Source organism: Doryrhamphus excisus, chromosome 3, assembly GCF_030265055.1.
Source record: "Doryrhamphus excisus isolate RoL2022-K1 chromosome 3, RoL_Dexc_1.0, whole genome shotgun sequence".
In the NCBI taxonomy this organism is placed as follows: domain Eukaryota; kingdom Metazoa; phylum Chordata; class Actinopteri; order Syngnathiformes; family Syngnathidae; genus Doryrhamphus; species Doryrhamphus excisus.
Window position 1 is genome coordinate 29,036,035 of NC_080468.1, and position 22,199 is coordinate 29,058,233.

At 44.4% G+C, this 22,199-nt stretch overlaps 1 protein-coding gene across 3 annotated transcripts; it reads left to right on the forward strand.

Annotated features, from left to right (window-relative positions):
* The first annotated feature begins 32 nt into the window (after positions 1–32).
* On the forward strand, positions 33–22,182 carry kif19 (kinesin family member 19). Of its 3 annotated transcripts, none has more exons than XR_009129003.1 (20): positions 33–392; positions 937–1,017; positions 10,726–10,836; positions 10,907–10,994; positions 11,953–12,089; positions 12,971–13,096; positions 13,166–13,360; positions 13,437–13,583; positions 13,657–13,779; positions 15,155–15,311; positions 15,404–15,578; positions 15,647–16,188; positions 16,259–16,383; positions 16,450–16,613; positions 16,689–16,794; positions 20,183–20,300; positions 20,363–20,730; positions 21,500–21,668; positions 21,737–21,915; positions 21,983–22,182. XR_009129003.1 is itself a non-coding variant. In XM_058066618.1 (20 exons), the coding sequence occupies exons 1-20, from the start codon at positions 354–356 to the stop codon at positions 21,853–21,855; spliced, it is 3,018 nt and encodes a 1,005-aa protein (XP_057922601.1). In that variant the 5' UTR covers positions 33–353; the 3' UTR covers positions 21,856–22,181. The 3 variants fall into 3 exon arrangements, 2 of the variants coding, with proteins under 2 accessions (XP_057922601.1, XP_057922600.1); XM_058066618.1 differs by having other exon boundaries at positions 15,647–15,845; positions 15,918–16,188; positions 21,737–22,181; XM_058066617.1 differs by having other exon boundaries at positions 21,737–22,182.
* The last annotated feature ends 17 nt before the right edge of the window (positions 22,183–22,199 follow it).

The window sequence follows — 22,199 nt, forward strand, 5'->3', positions numbered from 1 at the left end:
ACGTACGCCTCGGGGATGGGGGAGGGTGGGGAGGGAGTAGGCGGACCGACTGATTGACCCGACGCGCAGGTGAGCGCCTCCTCTTACCTGCCCGGGGGTCACGCATCGGGAAGACGCGCCTCCTGCGGGCGAACATCGACGCTACTCGGCCGGCGGCGACTCCGCGGAGAGGCCGCCGTGGGACGGAGCAAAAGCAAGAAAGGATTAGATCAAAGCTGAAGGGGGAGGCGCTGCTGGTGGCTCCCCCAGGAGGAAGGGGGGAGGAGGAGGTATGCCGGGTCAGATAGGTACGGGACGGTCCAGGCTGGACTGGAAGTAATGCCCTCGGACCTCGGACGGGACCCCAAGGGAACATGAAGGACACCGGAGAGTCCAAGGAGCAGCAACTGACTGTGAGTACAAAGCAGTACTTTCTACTATTTGTACTATTTAAGCTTCATTTCCCCATCATCATTGTTGAAAGACACAAAGATGCAAGAAGTCAGTAAGCTTTTATGATGTTTGACCTTTTCCTCTCAGAAATCTTACTGTTTCCTATTTGAAGTTTGTTGTGTGAACTTCTCTTGGAGATTAATTGTCTTATCTATAATGTGGGATGTATCACTATACACCACTAGGTACCCTGCACAGTCAAGTAGTATACTGTATGCATGTAGTAGTAGTGGTAGTACAGGGGTGGGGGGTCTTTGCAGTACTGTATATGCTATGGATGAATATATGGATGGAAGATAGTCCCAAAGGTGTAAGGGGGGGGTGGATGAAGAAAGAAAGAAGTCGGGTGTGACGGTGAATAATTGAAGCGGCGGTTGTAACCGAGCTGACTTTCTACTGCCCACGGGCATGATGATGATGATGGTGATGATGATGAGCTAGCGTCGTACAGTCTTACATAAGCGTCTGCCTTTATACGTTGGTAACCCGCCCTTGTGCCGGCAGGTGGCCCTGAGGATCCGCCCCCTCGGCGACGGCGAGCAGGAGGAGGCGGCAACCATCGTGGCCCACAGGCTGGATGAGCAGGTGAGAGTGGACTTGAGGTCAAGGGGCATCGGGTGGCGTCAGGTCGTCCTGCTGGGGTTTGCTTCCGGAAGGCCAACAATGCTCTGATGGAGAAGCGTGACGTTGTGGTACAGTTGGACGGCACTACTGCCTCTTTCTGATGAAGTGTAAAGCACCAGTGGCATGCTAGCGCCCCAGAGTGGACACTGCCTTCTAGTGGCCTGGCATGCACACGGCAGGATTCAGTCACTGATCTGTTGGTGCCTTGGCATCTGGTGTGAGGTAAGAAGCGCCTGTTGGACAGCCACAATTCTTCTCAGCACAACAGGAAGTGAGTTCCACACAGGTGCCATTCCGCCTCTGATACTACCTCACAAGAATGTTTGTGGTCGTAATTAGTCCTTGCCAATTTCACCTCAGGACCACTTCCACACAAAAGCAGCCTATGAGAAAGCCAGCGTTTGGCGGCAGTGTGAAGGAGACTTCAGGCTGTAAATAGTCGTGTGTTGTCTTGGTATCTTCTGTCACGCATGTTGTTGTTTTGTTGTGTGAAAATGGTCTAGTCCACTTTGGGAATGTTAGCCCCTCCCACACCGTCTGCCAAGGCCAGCACCTGCCTGCCTTTCTGCAGTCGTTGTGATGTCAAGCAGGCAGGTAGACAGATAGATACATGAACCTTGAACCAGCACCTTGGTGGAAGTACGGCGTGTAAGATCGGTGTGAAGAATGGATGTTTGACAGGCGTCCATATGTCACATGTAATGATGTGAAGTATACGTATACGACACACATCATGATGTCTTTGCGAAAGGGGCTGCCAGCTGGGGCCAGAAGTAAGCGCCCCCCGCAGGCGGCATTTAGCAGGCGGCGTATAGAGTCGTTCCCTGCATGACGACCCAGTGACTCACTTTTGCCGGATGGATCGTCTCACCTTCCAAGATGGGACTGGAGGGTTTTACCTGGAGGGATAACCCATCCCCCATGTGGTAACAGGATCAGATGTGTTTGTTTGTCTGCCGTCTGGGAAGTGATGGAATTATCGGCAGGCTTGAGGACAGCACTGCTGACATCATCACGAGGGATTAGACGCACATGGCTAATGCTAGCATGCTGCACTGGCTGCTGGCTAAAAGTCAGCCATTTAGCTCTACGTGCGTACGTGTCTACACAAATACCATAACACCCCCCCCCCCACCCCCGTCCATAAGATCCACGAATGCCATATGCCATCCTTGGGGTGGGAGTTTAATTTGCTGATTGGGTGCTTTTGTGTCTCAGGTTAAGCCTCCTTACCCCTAACCCACACCACCAGTTGGACACACTGTAGTGTCATGGAGGGGATTTATCAAGGGGGGGTTGTGTACATGTTTAAGCAATATTTGATGTGTTGTACTTTGTGTACTTAGTATTAGCATATGTTCATATTAGTGGGGGGGGGGGGGGGGCAAGGGCACAGAAAGCCTGGTGAGCTGACAGTAGCACACAGTGGGGGGGGTGCTTTATGGCCAGGCCCCGTTGCCATGGAGACAGCCAGGCAAGGTCATGGCCATTGTTTGTGTTGGGGTTTTTGTGGCACCGCCCCCTTTTGCAGGCGAATGAGGAAGAAGATACGTTTAGCTTTTAACGTACACACTCAGCAGCCGCTAGTTTCTATTTAATGGCACCTTTTTCTAACTTTTGAGAAATAGAGTTCCCCAGGGGTCAATACTGGGGCCAAAATTGTTTAACTTGTACATCAATGATATCTCCAAAATAACGAAAGACTTAAAGCTGGTATTATTTGCGGATGATACCACTGCTTTTTGTTCTGGAGGGAGTATAGACAAAATCATTAGAAAGGTCAGAGAAAAAATGCTCACACTAAAAAGATGGTTTGATGTTAATAGATTGTCCTTGAACCTAAGTAAAACTAAAATCATGCTGTTTGGTAACAGCAGAAAGGACACGTACCAGCAAATACAAATAGACGGTGTAGACATTGAAAGGGTGAACGAAAATACATTTTTGGGGATCACAATAGATGAAAATATGAGCTGGAAACCTCATATTACAAATATACAACATAAGGTGGCAAGAAACATTTCAATATTGAACAAAGCAAAACTTGTTCTCAATCAGAAATCACTCCACACTCTTTATTGCTCTCTGGTTCTACCATATCTTACTTATTGTGTGGAAATATGGGCTAATAACTATAAAAGCAATCTTCACTCGCTAAATGTACTGCAAAAAAGGTCCGTAAGGATAATTCATAATGCCGCCTACAGAGAACATACTAACTCCTTATTTCTAAAATCACAAATACTTAAAACTTGCTGATATAGTTAATTTCCAAACAGCAAAAATAATGCATAAGGCTAAAAATAACCAATTACCTAAAAATGTCATCCAATACTTCTCTACAAGAGATGAGAAATATGATCTCAGGGAAGAACTAAATTTGAAACCCTTATATGCTAGGACTACGTTAAAAAGCCATAGCATTTCAGTATGTGGAATCAAACTATGGAATGGATTGAGTAAGGAAATCAAACAATGCACAACGATGAGCCAATTCAAGAAACAATACAAGCAGTTGATGTTTGCTAAATACAAGGATGAAGAGTCTTGAACCAGTCATGATGTGCTATATATATCTCTATATTGACACGCACTATGGTACCCATTATGTCATTGTATGGTCATATCATATGGTGCATTATTAAAAAAAAAAAAAAACCTTAAACTGTATTATGGAAAGCAGGAAGTGAACAAACGTAACAGTTACTGATTGTAAAAGTACCAGATGGACGGGTAGGATTTAATAAGCTTTGCTTCTTCCTACTCCTTTTGGACATGTGGAACTGTGAACTGATTATGGGATGCACTCAATTGTAATCTGATGCATGTTCAAATGAAATAAAACCATTACCATTACCAAATATATATTCTACTCCTTGGAATAACAGCTAAAACATGATAATTCATCATCCTTTTTTTCTATTTTATAGATATTAAATATGTCATACAAAATGATGCAATCATTTTAAAGTATTGATTTTAATTGTAAAGACAAACAACAAACACACACGTGGAAATACTGTCAGGCTGACACTTACTGCACTGCATGACCTAGACAGCATGAGTGTACCTAATGTTGTGTCCAGCGCTGTACCTGATGTTGTGTCCAGCAACAGTGGCACATTGCTGTGGTGTCAAAGTGATGCAGTGAGGATAACGGAATGGATGTTCCAGGGTGGTGTTTTCAGAGCGAAAGTGCATGAAAGCAGAATGGAGAGAAGAAACCAAGAGAATTGTTGTCAGAGAAGAAGTCAGGCTGCAGGTGCTTTGAGGAGCAGCTCGTGGTGCCTGAAGCTCCCTCCAGGGTGGTAGGGGGGTGGGATAAGATGCTTCGGGTGGTCCAACTTGACTCCTTGGTGAGCTAGTTAGTGTATGAAAGTGTTCATGCTTAGGAAGGCAGCACAGGCTCAGACGACACTTGCTACTACTTTGTTGTTTTGAAGGAAGTGTCTGTAAATAGACCGTGTGACGTGGGGAAGTGGATAATCTCCTGGTTGCTTTTATCTCTTCCAAGAAGATTCTTCTGTCATCTTTGTCTGTCCTTTGGCGGGATTATGCATGCTTTGGTTTTTTTCTACGCCTCCTACCTGGCAGTATCCTTCTACCAATATATTCACTATCTCTCCTCTGGACATGTTCCAACCATCTCAGTCTGGCCTCTCTGACTTTATCTCCAAGGCCTCTAATATGTAATGTCCCTCTGATGTACTCCTTTTTGATTCTATCCATCGTGGTCACTCCCGATGAGAAACTCAGCATCCTCATCTCTGCTACCTTCAGTTCTGCTTCCTGTCTTTTCCTCAGTGGCACTGACTCTAGACCAAACAACATGGCTGGTCTCACCACAGTTTTGTATGCCTTTCCTTTCATTTTAGCTGAAACTCTTCTATCACACATCACGCCTGACACTTTTCTCCACCCATTCCATCCTGCCTGCATGCACACGCTTCTTCACCATCACTTTTCATCACTCATCACCCTATCTGACCCTCTTTTTACCTCCAGGACATTCTTAACCAACTCCCCCTACTCCCTTTCTCTTCCCATCTAACCCATGATAGAACAACTTGAACCCTGCTCCTAAACCTCCGGCCTTGCTACCTTTCCACTTGGTCTCCTTGACACACAGTATGTCTACCTTCCTCCTCTGCATCATGTCAACCAACTCTCTACCTTTCCCAGTCATGGTTCCAACATTCAAAGTCCCTACTCTCAGTTCTAGGCTCTTGGCGCTCCTCTTCTCTCTTTTCTTACGGGCACATCTTCCTGCTCTCCTTCCCCTTCTTGGACGCATGGGTGTACTGTATTTACATGAAATATACCTGCCACTGTTAGCTGCAGAACTATGATGCCAAAGACGGTAGTACATGTGTGACAGGCTGGCTGCGGAAGGTCTAAAAGGACACATCATAAGCATGCCAGGCCAATAGGTGGCACACGCATGCTTACCACCTGCTTAGATTCTATTCTTAGCCAAAACTGCTTTTTCATGTGTTTTGTTGGCATTTAGCATGTTTCAAATGTTCATGAGTGGTAAAGAACACCAGTGGGGGGCCATGTTGTTCTTTTCATGCCAGAACGTACATCCTACTTCTGCCTTTCCTGTTCAAAATGTCAAATGAGAGACTCTCTAGCTTTCCTGGCCCACCGTCTGCATCATTATCAGCATATCACTTCCTGCCTTGCTATTTAGCTAACATAATTATTAGTTACGAGCAGTAGCAGTAGGGCTGTCACAAGAGCGTGAAGAAGATGTATTTCCTGCTCAGAAGAAACTGTGTAGTGGCCACCAGAACTAGCATTATCATAAATTCATAAATCTGTATTTACTGTATTTGTACTGTATTTTACTGTTAGTAGGTGGGAGAAACAGCCTGCATAGACACTTACTGTATTTTATTGTTAGCATGTGGTAGAAACAGCCTGCATAGACACTTACTGTATTTTATTGTTAGCATGTGGTAGAAACAGCCTGCATAGATAGACACTTACTGTATTTTACTGTTAGCGTGTGGTAGAAACAGCCTGTAGGGACACTTATTGTATTTTACTGTTAGCATGTGGTAGAAACAGCCTGCATAGACACTTACTGTATTTTATTGTTAGCATGTGGTAAAACAGCCTGCATAGACACTTACTGTATTTTTTTGTTAGCATGTGGTAGAAACAGCCTGCATAGATAGACACTTACTGTATTTTACTGTTAGCGTGTGGTAGAAACAGCCTGTAGGGACACTTATTGTATTTTACTGTTAACGTGTGGTAGAAACAGCCTGCATAGACACTTACTGTATTTTATTGTTAGCATGTGGTAGAAACAGCCTGCATAGACACTTACTGTATTTTACTGTTAGCATGTGGTAGAAACAGCCTGCATAGACACTTACTGTATTTTATTGTTAGCATGTGGTAGAAACAGCCTGTATAGATAGACACTTACTGTATTTTATTGTTAGCATGTGGTAGAAACAGCCTGCATAGATAGACACTGTATTTTACTGTTAGCGTGTGGTAGAAACAGCCTGCATAGATAGACACTTACTGTATTTTACTGTTAGCATGTGGTAGAAACAGCCTGCATAGATAGACACTTACTGTATTTTACTGTTAGCGTGTGGTAGAAACAGCCTGTAGGGACACTTATTGTATTTTACTGTTAGCATGTGGTAGAAACAGCCTGTAAGGACACTTACTGTATTTTACTGTAAGCATGTGGTAGAAACAGCCTGTAGGGACACTTTCTGAATGTTACTGTTAGCATGTGGTAGAAACAGCCTGTAGGGACACTTATTGTATTTTACTGTTAGCATGTGGTAGAAACAGCCTGTAAGGACACTTACTGTATTTTACTGTAAGCATGTGGTAGAAACAGCCTGTAGGGACACTTTCTGAATGTTACTGTTAGCATGTGGTAGAAACGGCCTGTAGGGACACTTACTGTATTTTACTAGCATGTGACTAGCATGTGTTTATTAGCATGTGGTTGAAAAGCCAGGAGTGCTATGACTGAGTCTTGTTAGCCAGACAGGATGGTGAGGTCTTGCATAACAGTGACATGGAGAAGGTCTGAAAGGAGATCTCGGTTGGCCTTGTTGGGGTGCAGCGAGGACAGCTGCCAGGCTTTTCTATCAAATAACCACATTGTCAGCATCAGACTTTCCGAAGCAGCAGAAAAGGTCAAAGCTCATTGTTGACACGGCAGCATAAAGATAACAAAGCTAAATCACCCTTTCTAGCCTCCAACCAAGCATTCCAAGCTTTTTGGGCCACCATGACGACCGCAACATCACTAGTTTAACCAGTACGCGGATAAACAAGCATTTTTCGCTCGTCTTTATCTCACTGCGGCATGCACCACACGTGAGTTAGCAAGTGACCTTGTGACCTTGGTAGCTGAGCGTGGTGGTCTTTTGTTGAACAGCTTCATCTCTTTTGTTGAACAGCTTAATCTCGTCCAACTGCTGCTGCTTTGCTTTTTCTTGTTGGACAATGAAGTCAATTTCCTCAAAATGACCTTCAAATAACGTTCTCTCCCAGATTAGCGTATTTCCTCAAATAAGGGACAAACTATTCCTAACTTTTCTTTCCATGCATTTAACGGGAGCATGGTAGCATTATTGTATGCTACCTTGCTATCATATTACCATTCTATAATGCTACCTTACTGTCAGGCCAGCTTGCTATCATGCTACTTTAATATCATTATATCATGCTACATTGCTGTCATGCTATAATGCTGCCATGCTATCATACTACCTTGTTATCGTGCTATAATGCTATCTAGCTACCATGATACCTTGCTATCATGATATAATGCTACCTTGCTATCATGCTACCTTGCTATCATGCTATAATGCTATCTAGCTACCACGATACCTTGCTATCATGATATAATGCTACCTTGCTATCATGCTACCATGCAACCACCAACAATAATTCCCCAAAGACTAACATCCCCAGTTAGCTTAGCTTAGCATCTCAGGTTAGAGCTAGTGACAGCCAAATAAATATTTTTATATTGATGCTGACACTGTAAACAGCTTCCATTTCCATATGACACAGTTTTTCATGAACAGTAATAGATCCTTACATAATTATTTTAAATATTATTATTTTTAAAACTTCAAGCATTGATTGGTAAAATGTATTTCGTAAAAGTATTGAATTATATAAAAATGTGTCCACTAATAAACAATTCATTCTAATAATTTAATCCAATTTGCTTTGACATAATATGTCAAATAATAATATGTCAATATATTGATGACATTTTTTACAGCAAGTGGCTCTGGTGTTGTGTTTCATGTCATTTCTTACAGTCAAAATGATTTGGACATACAGCCATGCTTTCTATCAATGCCCAGCATGAAATGAGTGGGGTTGGTTCCAGCATACTGCAGTCAACAAAGGCCAGATGGGGGCTGTTGTGTTATCAACACCCCCCTCTTATCATCCACCTTGCCAAGGTGTGCTAATACACACGCAAGAGCATCCAGGCGTGCTACATTTGCACTCTGCAGCAGCTTGACTCTCCATTGTGTGTGTCTGTGCGTGTATGTTTGCATGTGTGTATGTGTGTATGTGTGTATGTGAGTGCATGCACAATGGAGCGTTTCCATAACAAGGTCCTCAGGTTGCCTCTGGGTAAGAATGAGTCTGACACCTTGAGCAAGCGTCCCGTGATAGCATTTAAGCCAACACAATATCCCAGTTGCATTTCTATCAGCGCCTACCATATGGTGTTTTATATGGTCATATATATGCTTATATTGGTACATTATTGGTATGTGAGGTTGTGTAATGGTGGTATATGTTACAGGATATGGTGTTATATATTGTAATATAATATTATATGGGCGGTCGAGTGGTTAGCGCGCAGACCTCATAGCTAGGAGACCAGGGTTCAATTCCACCCTCGGCCATCTCTGTGTGGAGTTTCCATGTTCTCCCCGTAAATTCGTGGGTTTTCTCCTGGTACTCCGGTTTCCTCCCACATTCCAAAAAAACATGCTAGGTTAATTGGCGACTCCAAATTGTCCATAGGTATGAGTGTGAGTGTGAATGGTTGTTTGTCTATATGTGCCCTTTGATTGGCTGGCGACCAGTCCAGGGTGTACCCCGCCTCTCGCCCAAAGACAGCTGGGATAGGCTCCAGCACTCCCGCACCCCTGTGAGGAAAAGTGTTGAGTTGGCCCTGACGCACAACTGTACAAGAAGAGAAATATCTGAGTGTGTAGTTTAAGACGAAGACGCCTCATAGGTCGTCAGGCAGCTGCACTAAATAGTACCCGTCAAATATCCGTGTCAGTATCAGCGGTGAAGCGGCGACTTCAGGATGCTGGACTTCATGGCAGGATTGCCAAGAAAAAGCCATATCTCAGACTGGCCAAAAAAATTTCCAAGTGATCCCAAACTTTTGAGCGGTAGTTAGGCTCTCTTAGGAGCAGCTGATCAGCTGACCCGGGAGACCAGGACAGAGTGTAAAAATGTAGAAGTTCGGAGAGGTACTGCAGGGCAAGACCATTGAGGGATTTAAAAGCAAACCAAAGAATTTAGAAATGAACCCTAAAAGTAGAGGCAGCCGGTGGGTGGAGCTAAAATGGGGGGAACGTGCTCATGTTTATTTGTGCCAGTTAAAAGACGTGCTGCAGCATTCTGCACCAGTAATCCAACTGAGAGATAACAAAGGCATGGATTACAGTCTCAGAATGCTGCCTGGATAGAATAGGTTTTATTTTAGCCAGCTGCCTCAGGTGGTAGAAACTGGATCTAACGACAGAACTGATCGGGCTGTGCTAAGAGGCACATAAATTTGACTATCATCTGCATAACAATAGAGAGAAACGCCATGTTTCCTAAAAATGGAGCCAAGTGGGAGCAAGTAATGTGAAAAGAGGAGAGGGCCAAGCACCGAGCCCTGTGGGACCCCACATGAGAGGGGTGCAGAGGACACAGAGGCTAATACAAAAAGTTCTGTCGGCCAAGTATGACCTGAACCACTCCATTGCCGCACCTCTAATATGTACCCACTGGTCCAGGTGAGAAATTAGGAACTCATGGTCCACTGTCCAGTCCAGGGTGGACCTCGCCTCTCGCCCGAAGACAGCTGGGATAGGCTCCAGCATACCTATACTGCATATTATTATATTTTATGAAAACTGTGCTAGTGTTAGCTATTCTATATATATATATATATATATATATATATATATATATTTTTTAATATATATATTATTTATATATTTTTGCCTGGTCTGCAAAAGTATAGCCCATGTTGTTATATATGGTGTGTATAGTTTTATATATGGTGCTATATATGCTGGTATATGGTGTTATAGTGTTATATATGGTGCTTTATATGCTGCTATATAGTGTTATTTAGTTTTGTATATGGTGCTATATATGTTGGTATATAGTCTTATATTGTTTTATATACAATACGGTGATATGTGTTGTCATATGGTGCTATATATGTTGTTATATGTGTTGTTAGTTTGCATGATGGAAAAGCCCAAAATGACAGAAAGCCAAAAGCTACATTTATCTCCAAGAACCTTCCCCCCTCCCCAACAAGTGCGGTGTGGGGAATTGAGCGTTGTCTAATTGGGTTTATTAGCTACTAAAAGTGTGTGTGTTCCTGCTATATCTTTTGTCGTCTGTCTTCCGTAGATGGTGGTCCTGATGGACCCTCTGGAGGATCCGGATGACGTCCTGCGGGCCAACCGCTCCAGGGAGAAGACCTACGTGTTTGACGTGGCCTTCGACTATTTGGCCAGTCAGGTTAGCCCAATAGACACACATATACTGCAACATTAGTTGCTGACGTTGAGACTAAATGTGGCTTGTGCAGGAGGAGGTGTACCGGGCCACCACCAAAGGCCTGATTGAGGGTCTCATATCAGGCTACAATGCCACCGTCTTTGCCTACGGACCAACAGGTTGGATTATATCTTCATCACAGTACCATTTGTATTCCTTTATACTTCCACTCATCTTCTCACTTCTACGCATAAAACATCAGTAAATACATGTATGGACACTTGTTGCTAGGCAGGTTTCACTCCACCCAAGAATAACTCTACCATCGGCCAATGAAAAAATGGCAAGCAGGTTTCACAGGCTAGGCTATTAGCTGGACAAAGTAGGCAACAGTTAAATACAGAGCTTGATGGAATTTCTGTTGGCTTATTGAGTGGTTATTACTATATTATTACCTCTGCTAAGATCAAGTATAGCACGGAGGGTACTTTGTGGTTTGTTTGTTTGTTTGTGTTCAAAATAAATTGAAAAGTTCTGAATGGATTTGGATGAAGTTTTCAGGAATTGTGGTGAATGGGATATGGAAGAACGGATTATATTTTGGGGGTGATGCAGATGGCCGTCTAAATCCAGGAATTTTTGAAAGGATTCTTTAACATGCGAGGACCATTGTCGGCATTTGTGCATGCATCTCCACAAAAAATGGTCAGAGAAAACAAAATACACTACAACGACCAACAGGTTGTACAAAATGTCAAAGACTGAACCAAAAACTGTAGGATTATTATTTTGTGTGTGAATAATATGGGGGAATTATGGCCCTTGGTGGAGGTCTTTACTCTGTTCGTGCTCCTCTAGGAGGTCAAATTATGACCCCTTATTTGTTTTTGCCATCAAGAGATGATGGCAGTGTGAACACCTGACACTAAATCATATTCCATCCACATAGAAACATTGAATGAATGATGCCATCTGTGGGTCCTTTCTCGGCCATCCTAATGGTACAAATTGCTGCACAGTCACTACTCCTAACCCCAGTGACTTTAAGGAGTGCTCCACGCAGGGAGCAATGAAACAGTGACAATGGTTGACTCTGCATACAAAATCTTCAAAGATGCCAAGATGTCTTTTTTCCAGGTTGTGGAAAGACCTACACCATGCTGGGCACCGACAAGGAGCCTGGCATCTACGTTCGCACCTTGAACGACCTCTTCAGGGCCATCGAGGAGACCAGTGATGACATGATGTACAGTGTTTCCATGTCCTATCTGGAGGTCAGAAATCCACATTTCTCCATCTTCAAGTGTTGTAATGCATGAACACAAGTAGTGGAACACCTGTGGAGCCTTACAACATCTCTAGCAGCTTCTTCTGGCGTCGGTGTGTGGTTGAGATGTCAGTCATGTTGGAAGTGATGGATCCCTTCTGACCAAAGATGTTTCATACGCTCCTCCAGCAAAGTTCCAAGCATAGCGAATGTCTGGCTAAGATAAGACGAATCACTTGGAGGAGAACAGATGGAGTAGCACAGATGGAGATGCTTTATGAAGCAATCCAGACAACCAAGTTCCTTCATCAGAGAACATTTCCTGGGTGGAAATGCAGCTTTGCAAAGCACTGTCATGTTTCCGTGATGGAAAGCTTTATTGGGGTGCCGTGGGGATGTGAAGTTAGAAGAAGTGTTATTAGCTGTGCTGTGGAGATTGATTTGCTATGACGACCCCTGAAGGGAAAAGCCTGAAGAGAAAGAAGAAGACACTACAGAAACAGAAACATGCATATACACTCATTTGATATGCTTTTACTCAACTTCCTTTCCCCAAAGAAAATAGATGACTACAGTCATATTATTACATTGTATCATACTACTTGATGAATGATTGGAAATGCCTTTTGGAAGAGGATTTTGCGTATGAGGATGTCCTGCCAATATATGTGGCGCCATCTAGTGGACAAGAAAAGCATTCTGATTAAAAGGATTCTGGTAAAAGTCCCAATGAACCAGTCATAAAAACCTCTGGATGGTGCGTGTCAATATCTGAACGTTCTTATCGTCAATAATATGACAGATTTATGGCTGTATAAACACAGCACTATTTCAATCCTCTCATTATTGTCAGCATGTTTAGCCTTTTTATGATCTACCTGATTGTAGATCTACAACGAGATGATCCGTGACCTGCTGAACCCGTCCTCGGGTTTCCTGGACCTCAGAGAGGACGCCAAAGGAGTGATTCAGGTGGCGGGCATTACGGAGGTGTCCACCGTCAATGCCCAAGAGGTGACCCGTGGGTTTGAAGTGGAAAAGTTTCCTAGTGTAGCGCAGTAAGCTAGCATGGTGTGTTGGCAGATAATGGAGCTACTGATGAAGGGCAACAAGCAACGCACGCAGGAGCCCACCGCCGCCAATCAGACGTCTTCGCGCTCTCACGCTGTGCTGCAGGTGGCCGTCAAGCAGCAGAGCCGCTGTCGGGACGTCCTGCAGGAAGTCCGCTTCGCACGCCTCTTCATGATCGACCTGGCCGGCTCAGAGCGAGCAGCACAGGTGTGTGTGTGTGTGTGTGTGGTGGGGGGGTTTGTAGGTCCTTCATTGTATTCATGAAAGTCCATGTGTCAATCAGACCCAGAATCGGGGTCAAAGGTTAAAAGAGGGGGCCCACATCAACCGTTCCCTCCTGGCCTTGGGGAACTGCATCAATGCGCTGAGCGACAAGAACAGCAACAAGTACGTCAACTACCGGGACAGCAAGCTGACAAGACTCCTGAAGGTGATTGATGCTTTGATTGATGCTCCGTTTCATTGATCATTGATTATTGACGGCTGATGTCTTTGATTGACAGGATTCCCTGGGCGGGAACAGCCGAACCATCATGATAGCCCACATAAGCCCCGCCTCCGTCGCCTTTGAGGAGTCCCGCAACACACTGGCATATGCGCACCGTGCCAAAAGCATTCGCACACGGGTGGGATGAAAATGCACCAATAATTATTTCCTTCTTTAAAAATCATATTTCTTTCTCATTCTTCAAAATGTATTTCCAGTGATGCCTTTTTGCCAAAAATTTATTTTGGCAACACACGACGCACAAAGTAGCCTACCCACCTGCCGCCGCAAGGCATGCTGTGTAGCCTGTGGTAATTTTTGAACATTTTGCCATGATTTGTTGCATTTTTGCATGATTGCAAAATATGTAGTGGAGGTCATCAACTGATGAGCTACTGGTAGTTTGCCATCTACCTATTAAGATCCTGTGATAGCATCACTACCATCAAGCTGCACACATTACGTCTTTATGTTCAACAACTACTGTTTGGAAGATAAGACATCATTATTAATTACTATTACCATTATCATTAACAAGACATCATTGTTAAATATGCTAACAAGACATTATTGTTATGATGCTAACAAGACCCTCTTGTTATAATGCTAACAAGACATCTTCGTGATAATGCTAACAAGACACTCCTGTTATAATGCTAACAAGATATCATTGTTATAATGCTAACAAGACATTGTGATAATGTTCACAAGACATCATTGTTATAATGCTAACAAGACGCTCTTGTTATAATGCTAACAAGACACCGATGTTATTATGCTATCAAAGACATCATAGTTATAATGCTTACGAGACACCATTGTTGTAATGCTAACAAAATACCATTGTTGACCCTCGTGAGGGAAAGCGGTAGAAAATGAATGAATGAATGAATAATGCTAACAACACACCATTGCTATAATGCTAACAAGACATCATTGTTATAATGCTAACAAGAGAGCAAGAATTTTAAGTGACACTTTAAAAAAGGTTGGCACGCATCCCATGAAGATGACATCCAACCTTCCCTGTGGGACAAAAAGTCACTTTGGTTAAAAAAAAAAATAAAAAAAAAATATATATATATATATATATATATATATATCAACCTTCCCTGTGGGACAAAAAGTCACTTTGGTTAAAAAAAAAAAAAAAAAAAAAAATATATATATATATATATATATATATATATATATTTTTTTTTTTTTTTAAAGCTGCATTTAGAGTCTGTGGACCAAAGAGTAGGTAGATGTATAATGCATAGCTTAAGACTATGACAAGCTCACATTTCACACACTATTTTATTGTCATGGTGCTAAGGAACGTCCCTTGTCCACTCAGTACGGAACATGCACTTTTATCTACTCACACATGCATGAGTACATGTCTCATATTTTACTTGCAAAATGCAACCATTTAGTTGCCCTTTGGCAAATCGTAAAAATATAGTAATAATAATAGTTGTATTATTAAATAATAATAATAATAACAATAATGTTGTGTTTGTGTTCCTCAGGTGAAAAAGAACCTGATAAATGTGTCATACCATATCGCTCAGTACACTAACATCATCTCGGATCTTCGTTGTGAGATCGAACGGCTGAAGAAGAAGATCACCGACCAAGCAGGCCGCCAGCACGGCCCCGACAGGGCCGACATCCGCCACGTGCAGGGTGAAGCCCCGCCTCCTCTTGGCCATCATCATCATCATCTGACGACAATCACGGCTTCGGTTCTGATGCTCCTGCTTATCTTCCTACACCAGCGGAGGTCCAAGCCCACTCCTGCAAGCAGAGCCGGGCCGACATGGACCAGCTAAGGGAGCAGCTCCTGGACGGTTTCCGACAGCAGATGGAGATCCGCAGGAACCTGATGGAGCTGGAGAATAATAACATGGAGATCCAAATTGACACGTCTAAACAGCTGCTCGCCATCGCAGAGTGAGTCTCCAAGTCGCTAGAAGGTTCATCAGCTTCAGAGCTTTTGAATATTTGTGTCCTATCTTCAGCTGGGAGCATGAACGCAGCTGCAGAAGGAGGAAGTGGCGAGCGGAAAAGCAAAAGGAAAGTATGAGTAAGGATGACAGCGACAAGGACTCGGATTCCCCGGACTCCCCACCAGACACCAACGAGACGGAGGAGGTTGTGTTGGCCAGAGAGAACCTGGTGGCCCTCATGGCAGAGCAGAAGAAGCTCCATAAGCAGAAGGTCTTGATTGGTCTTCAGAAGATCTACTTTGACATGAATCTGATGACTTCCTCGCCTTTCTTCCCCTTTAAGGCGCAGCTGGAGCGCAGGTTTCTGGATCTGCGGGATCGGGCCCGTCACCTGGAGGAGCTTCTGCCGAGGAGGGTGAGCTCGGAGGAGCAGCGGGAGGTACTGGGTCTCCTGTGCAAGGTGCACGAGCTGGAGATCGAGAATGCAGAGATGCAGTCGCACGCTCTGCTCAAGGACAACGTGATCCGACAGAAGAACTTTGTGGTGCAGCGTTTTGAGATGCACCGGCACCTCTGCGACGAAATCATACAACAGCAGCGGCAATTCATTGACGGTCAGTCTGGAACTTCTACTGAAGAGCTTTTATCTGGTTGTGATCTTCTACCTGACTTTGTGTTCTCCAGACCACAGCCTTCTTGTCCCACCCCACCTACAGGAGCTCTATGAAATATACACCAGAGAACTGGACGAGAGGAAGCTGGACCGCGCTGTGGCTTTGGACAAGGTGACCACCAGGCACACCATGAAGGTATCAACTCCCACACCAAGATCTCAACTATCCTCAGACCGGGTGATGAACTTCTGATCCTCTCAGGGCGGCTCGCTCCCCAGGATCGCCGTGCTCGCTCAGGGTCGTGACGCCATGCAGGACGTGGACTCGGACCCGGAGAGCATACGCAACGTGTGCGGCAATGAACGACGAGGACAAGCCAAACTTCGCAGGCACACCTTGCCTCCCATCCTGCCTGAGCCTGACCAGTGAGGACACCTCGTGCAGTAAATCACCATGACACCAACACTTCCTCTAAATGTTTGTCTTTTGTCCGATATCAGGGACAGCAACAGAGTTTTCAAGAACACCGCTCAGACCCGACACATGAAGAACTCTGCCGTCATGACGCCACCCCCCATCCACATCAACGCAAAGAGCAGCAGAGAGGTGAGCTTGAGAAGGTGGTGCCACTGCACTCTCGTCATTTCAAGTCTTTGTGATGATCTCGTGAAGGTTTGGAGAGAGAGCTTGTGGAGCACTTCAAGTCTTTTTAATGAAGCAGAGTGCAAAACTAGTCCTTAAATAGTCCAGAAAGCGATGGCGTTAGCAAAAACCAAAAATAGAGAACTCCACAAAGCAGACGAATCTAAACTAAGGAGCTTGCTGGATAGCTGGGGAGTAGCTGGGCTAACCTGGCTTAATACAAAAACTAGCAACAACAATATGAGACCTGAGCAGGAGCCATCAGTGAGAAGCAGTCGGGCTAAACAGGGACGAGCTATCAGCCTCAGGTGTGCCCAGCCTTCCCGTCTTCGGTCCGGTCAAAGGTGTGTGCAAAAAGAAAACAAAACACAGTGATTTTTAAATAGAACAATCTACATATGGGTGCTATTACTGTCCATGACTTAGTGATTTGCTTGTTGCCTGGGAAATGAGTTATTGAAATGAATGACCTTCTCCATGGTTCTCTGGTTGGCAGCAACATCAGCTGGCTGCTTTTCCTCCTCCTTCGCTTGTCGTGTTGCCATAATATTTTAAGCTTGTATGACAAAGCATTTTTAACCTCAACTGTGTGAAAGCCAACCTTTCGCTTGCTTCAAATCCAGTGGGAGCTCAACGGTAGCGCCTAGGTCAGGGGCGCTCACACTTTTTCAGCATGCGAGCTACTTTTAAAATGACCGAGTCAAAATTATCTACCCACTACAAAAATGCAAAACATCTATTTATTTTCAAATGTATTGAGGATTATTTGTACGTACAATGTATGTTGATGTACCTTACATAACCAAATGAGCCAATATTGCAAAACACACATAATTAACTATTAACATTTTTTGTAATTACCTGAGTTTACTTTGATGACTTGCACTGAATTGAACCAGCCAGGGATGCATAGTCCGGACAGTAGCTGCTGATAGCCAGCCTCAAGCACACTTCCAAATGTTTATCAGTCATGGATAATATCCGTATCATAATATCCGTATAATATTCCATATCCGTATGGAAGTGATATGTTTTTTGCCTTTTTACTTGGTCCAGTTTTTGCCTTTTTACTTGGTCCAGCTCCTTCACTCATTTTAGTGACCATAAACTTTAGCGAGGGCTTAAAATCTGACGCAATTCGCCGACTAGCTTAGCACTTTGCATCGTTGTTTACGCATGAGCGGTGACCTAAAGGTCAAAATTCAGTTGTCATCTGACTGGTTGTCCTGTATGTCAATCAAGTAACGGGGATGGATGATAGGCTGACATCGTAAGTTCTGCTGCACTTAGAGACGTTGTTTGATTTGATTGGTCGCCCGAAGGGCAACATTCAGTTGTCATCTGAATGGCTGCCCTGTATATCAATCAAGTGACGGCATTGATGCTAGGATCATATTTTTTTAATGTCACGCCGCGATCGACCAGTACCACCAGTACCTAGCTCGCGATCGACTTAATGAGCACCCCTGGCGTAGGTGCATCACCATAAACTGTCCGGGGGAACCTCCGCTTTCTGTCTTCTTGTTCCATTTTATGTTCCATCTGCATCTATTCTTGACAGTCGGTGAAAAATCCAAGTGATATCCGATATTGGCGCTTTTTTTTTTTATAACCGATAACCCGATTATGGTTATATCATCCAATACCAATATGTGTAACATGACATACAGTGGGTTGTAAAAATATCCATACCCATGAGCAACACTCGATTTCTTGGCACAGAACAAAGGAAAGGTGTGTCGCCTGTTTACATGAAAGGAAATAGCACAAACACGACAATACATCACTGTCTTTGTTCTTAAGCACTCTTTACTTCCATAAGTTGTGTAAGTAAGTAAGTATTCACAGCAAGTCATCAAGTCATAGTCAGTACTTGGTTGTAGATCCTTTGGCAGCAATGCCAGCTTCCAATTGCTTTGGATAGCCAGCAATGTGTTGTTCGGAAAGTTTTACCCCCTGATCTTCGGTGGACGTCAATATTAAGATCTCGCCACAGGTTTTGTATTGATTGAGATTCGAGCTCTGGCTTGGCCAGTCTAAAAGCTTCACGTTCTTCTCCCTGAGCCATTCTTGTGTCACTCCAGCTGTATGTTTTGGATCATTATCCTGCCGAGGTCCAGGCTTTATCCAGGACCCATAGCATTTTATTCCCACCTCCGTGTTTCACGGTAGGTATATTATGAGCCGGATCATCAGCTTTCTGGTGCTCAGGCCAAAAAGTTCAATTTTGTTTGTCCTGGATCTAACCAGATCCCTCTTTCCTGCATTACTGCAAACGAGCTTTGAAATGTTGTTTCTTCAGTTGTGGCTTTTTCTTTGCAAAACACCCATGACCTTCCTTATGTAAAGTGCGGGATATATGGACTTGCGTACATTAGTCCCAGCAACCTGGAGAGACTGCTGCAGGCCTCCAAGAGTTACTGAGAGGTTTGCTCTTGCCTGCCTAAGCGGTTTCTCTTGACATTTGCCGTGATCTTGGAGGGGTGCCCTGTTCTTCAGAAGTTCACAGTGGCACCATCGTCTTCCACTTCCGGACCAGTGATGCAACAAACTTTTTGGCACATTGACAAAACGTGCATATCTTTGCCCATCTCTATGCTTCTTTAGAACTTTCTTTCTGAGGTCTTCTGACAGCTCCTTCGACTTCATGACTGTTGTCTGCTGACAAACATGGGGTGACTGTGGACAGGTGACTATTGGGTGACTATTATTTTAGGGAGTAATGAAGCCTGTAAGAGTCACTGGTGTGGAAATGTGGGCCTGTGACACTATGATGCAAGAGTTTTTGGTGTGCAGTCATTTTTGACTAAAAATGACAACTTTGGTGCAATGATATAAATACTTTTGCAACAATGAAATACAGACTTATACAATCTATTTATGGTAAAGAGTACTTGTGAACAAAAACAGTGATGTATTGTCATGTTTGTGCTATTTCCTTTCATGTAAACAGGAGAAACACACCTTTCCTTTGTTCTGTACCGAGAAATCGAGTGTTGCTCATGGGTATGAATAGTTTTGCAACCCACTGTAGACAAAGCTGTGATCAGCAGCTCAGATCTTCAAATCTTCATCAGAAGGTTGCCTACAGCCACAGCTGTTAAGGCTGAAGTTTTTGGCACACACCCTAGCAGTTACTTGCTTATGTACACCACGCACCAATCGATTGTAGGAAACCCGCTTAACTGAGTAGAGTTATTAATCAGAGCATGCACAGTATGCTTTATGTATGTTTCATGTATGAAAGTAACCTACAAATGACCTTCTTGCACTTGGCTTTGACCTTGTAAGAAGTGATGAACCTTGATGATTGTGCTCGTCATCACATTGGCAGTACTTTGTGTGCAAACAGCCGCTGGGCCCAGTCAGTTCACTGAGCTTCACTCAACTCAGCCACAGCGTCAGCAGCCACCTGGACTCATCGCCTGAGTGCAGTGAGGCGGGTCCTGATGCCCCCCTTTCTCAAAATGGTAAGACATCCATGGCTGCCTCACCCTGACAGCAATAACAAAACAACGTTGCGTGTCCACAGAGCGCCAGCAGATCCTCAAGGGGGTCCACAACATTTCAGTCAAGGCAGCCCGGCGGCGCTCAAAAGTCCGGGAAGCAGAGGCCTTGCGGTTGCCCCCCGCGTCCTCGCCGATGGAGCCCCCAAAGCAGAAGAGCGGCCTGTTTTCCAGTGAGCTGCCGGTGCGGCGCGGCAGACAGCCCAGCCCCGAACTCCGACACACCACCTCCGACGACAACCTGTCCAGCAGTACCGGCGAGGGGCTCGGCCTGCAGGTGACCTGGACTCGCCCCCACAAGGCCACCAGCAAGAACCAGACCCCCCGAGAGGCGGACTTTGAGGCACGTCGCAAGAAGAGGCGCTCACGCTCGTTTGAGGTCACCGGGCAAGCAGTGAGTGTGTCTAGAAGACCTACATATGTCAATGGGGGGCCGAGACACTGCAGGGTTTCTCTCCAACCGGTTGGTCCAGAAGGTGATTTCATCAACATGCTCCTTCCCTCAAATTGAAAGACGTGCTTTTCATTAAAATCATCTGTTTTAGTGACTGGCTGGAAAGAAAACCTGCAGGGTCTCGGCCCTCCATGGCACGAGTTTGACGCCCCTTGTCTCCAACATGAATACATACTACATGGTATAATATGGAATATGGATATTCATCTCTGATTATTTGCTGAAGAAAGTCACACAATGGACATTAAAAGCCCTAAAAGGCTTATTCAATCTCTAAACCTGATAACATGAGTCTCACAATTCTTACATCCAATTCATTCTGCAATCCTAATAGAATTACATACCAGCTATTCACTTTTACACCTCAACAAACACAACCAGTACACAGTGTGACCCATGACCTGGTGAGGACCCTGGTGAGGTCCTTAGTGAACACCCTAGTCAGGACCTTATTGAGAACCCTAGTCGGGACCCTAGTAAGGATCCTAGCGAGAACCCTATCAAGGACCTGAGTGACCCCCTAGTCAGGACCCTAGCGGGAACCCTGTCAAGGATTTTAGTGAGCACCCTAGTCAGGACCCTAGCGAGGACCCTATCAATGATCTTAGTGAGCAATGACCCTAGTGAGTAGATATATATATATTATTAATATAATATATTATTTATATATACTAATAATATATATATAACATATCATGTTACCTTGCAGCTGCCTCAGTCCAAAGCAACCACAGCTGCGAGGTTCAGACCCCTGGACAGCACATCAGACCCTCATCTCCACATCAACGGTCAGCCCCAGGTGCCCCTTCTGCGCCCCCATTTAAGAGGAGTCCCGCCTCTTGCCAAAGTGAGAGCCCCGGTTGGCAACCAGCAAGCAGGTCAGACAGCATTGCATCTCCTTTTTAAAGCTCCTCTTCCACTTGAACTTCTTCTCTCCCCCTCACAGGTCCCACCTCGGAAGCTTTCACGGCGCAGACGAACAACCTGAAGCGAGTTCCCTTCCTGCGGCAACCCCAGCCTCTCCTCCACATCACCCAGGGGGGCCAGCGTCCACGCAGACACTGACCTTTGACATTTGACAGACAAAGAAGCCAGGACGTAGAAGTGATGGTGTCCCCAAAGCCTGTGAGATGTCCACTTTGTCTGGTTGTCTTTTGTAACAAAAGTAACTGATTGTTGTGCTCTTCTTTAGACAACAAGATTAAAGTCAATGCCTTTTCTCACCAAGTCAACTGAAAAGTTTTAGCTTTTTTTTTTAATTATATTATTATTTCATGGTTGCCTTCATGTTGTTGGCATTGTAATTATTTATACTTCCTATGCTTTATTTTGTACTTTTTTATTTCTACTCAAATAAATTCAAACCACAAAGTAAGATGCTTGTTTTTCCTTCATTAGTTTCATTAAAT

Excerpts from the sequence above, each read along its gene's own strand:
- kif19 (XM_058066617.1), top strand. The coding sequence starts at position 354 with ATGAAGGACACCGGAGAGTCCAAGGAGCAGCAACTGACT. Across the intron at positions 13,584-13,656 it reads AGCTGACAAGACTCCTGAAG|GATTCCCTGGGCGGGAACAG; the intron begins GTGATTGATGCT and ends TTTGATTGACAG. Across the intron at positions 13,780-15,154 it reads CCAAAAGCATTCGCACACGG|GTGAAAAAGAACCTGATAAA; the intron begins GTGGGATGAAAA and ends TGTGTTCCTCAG.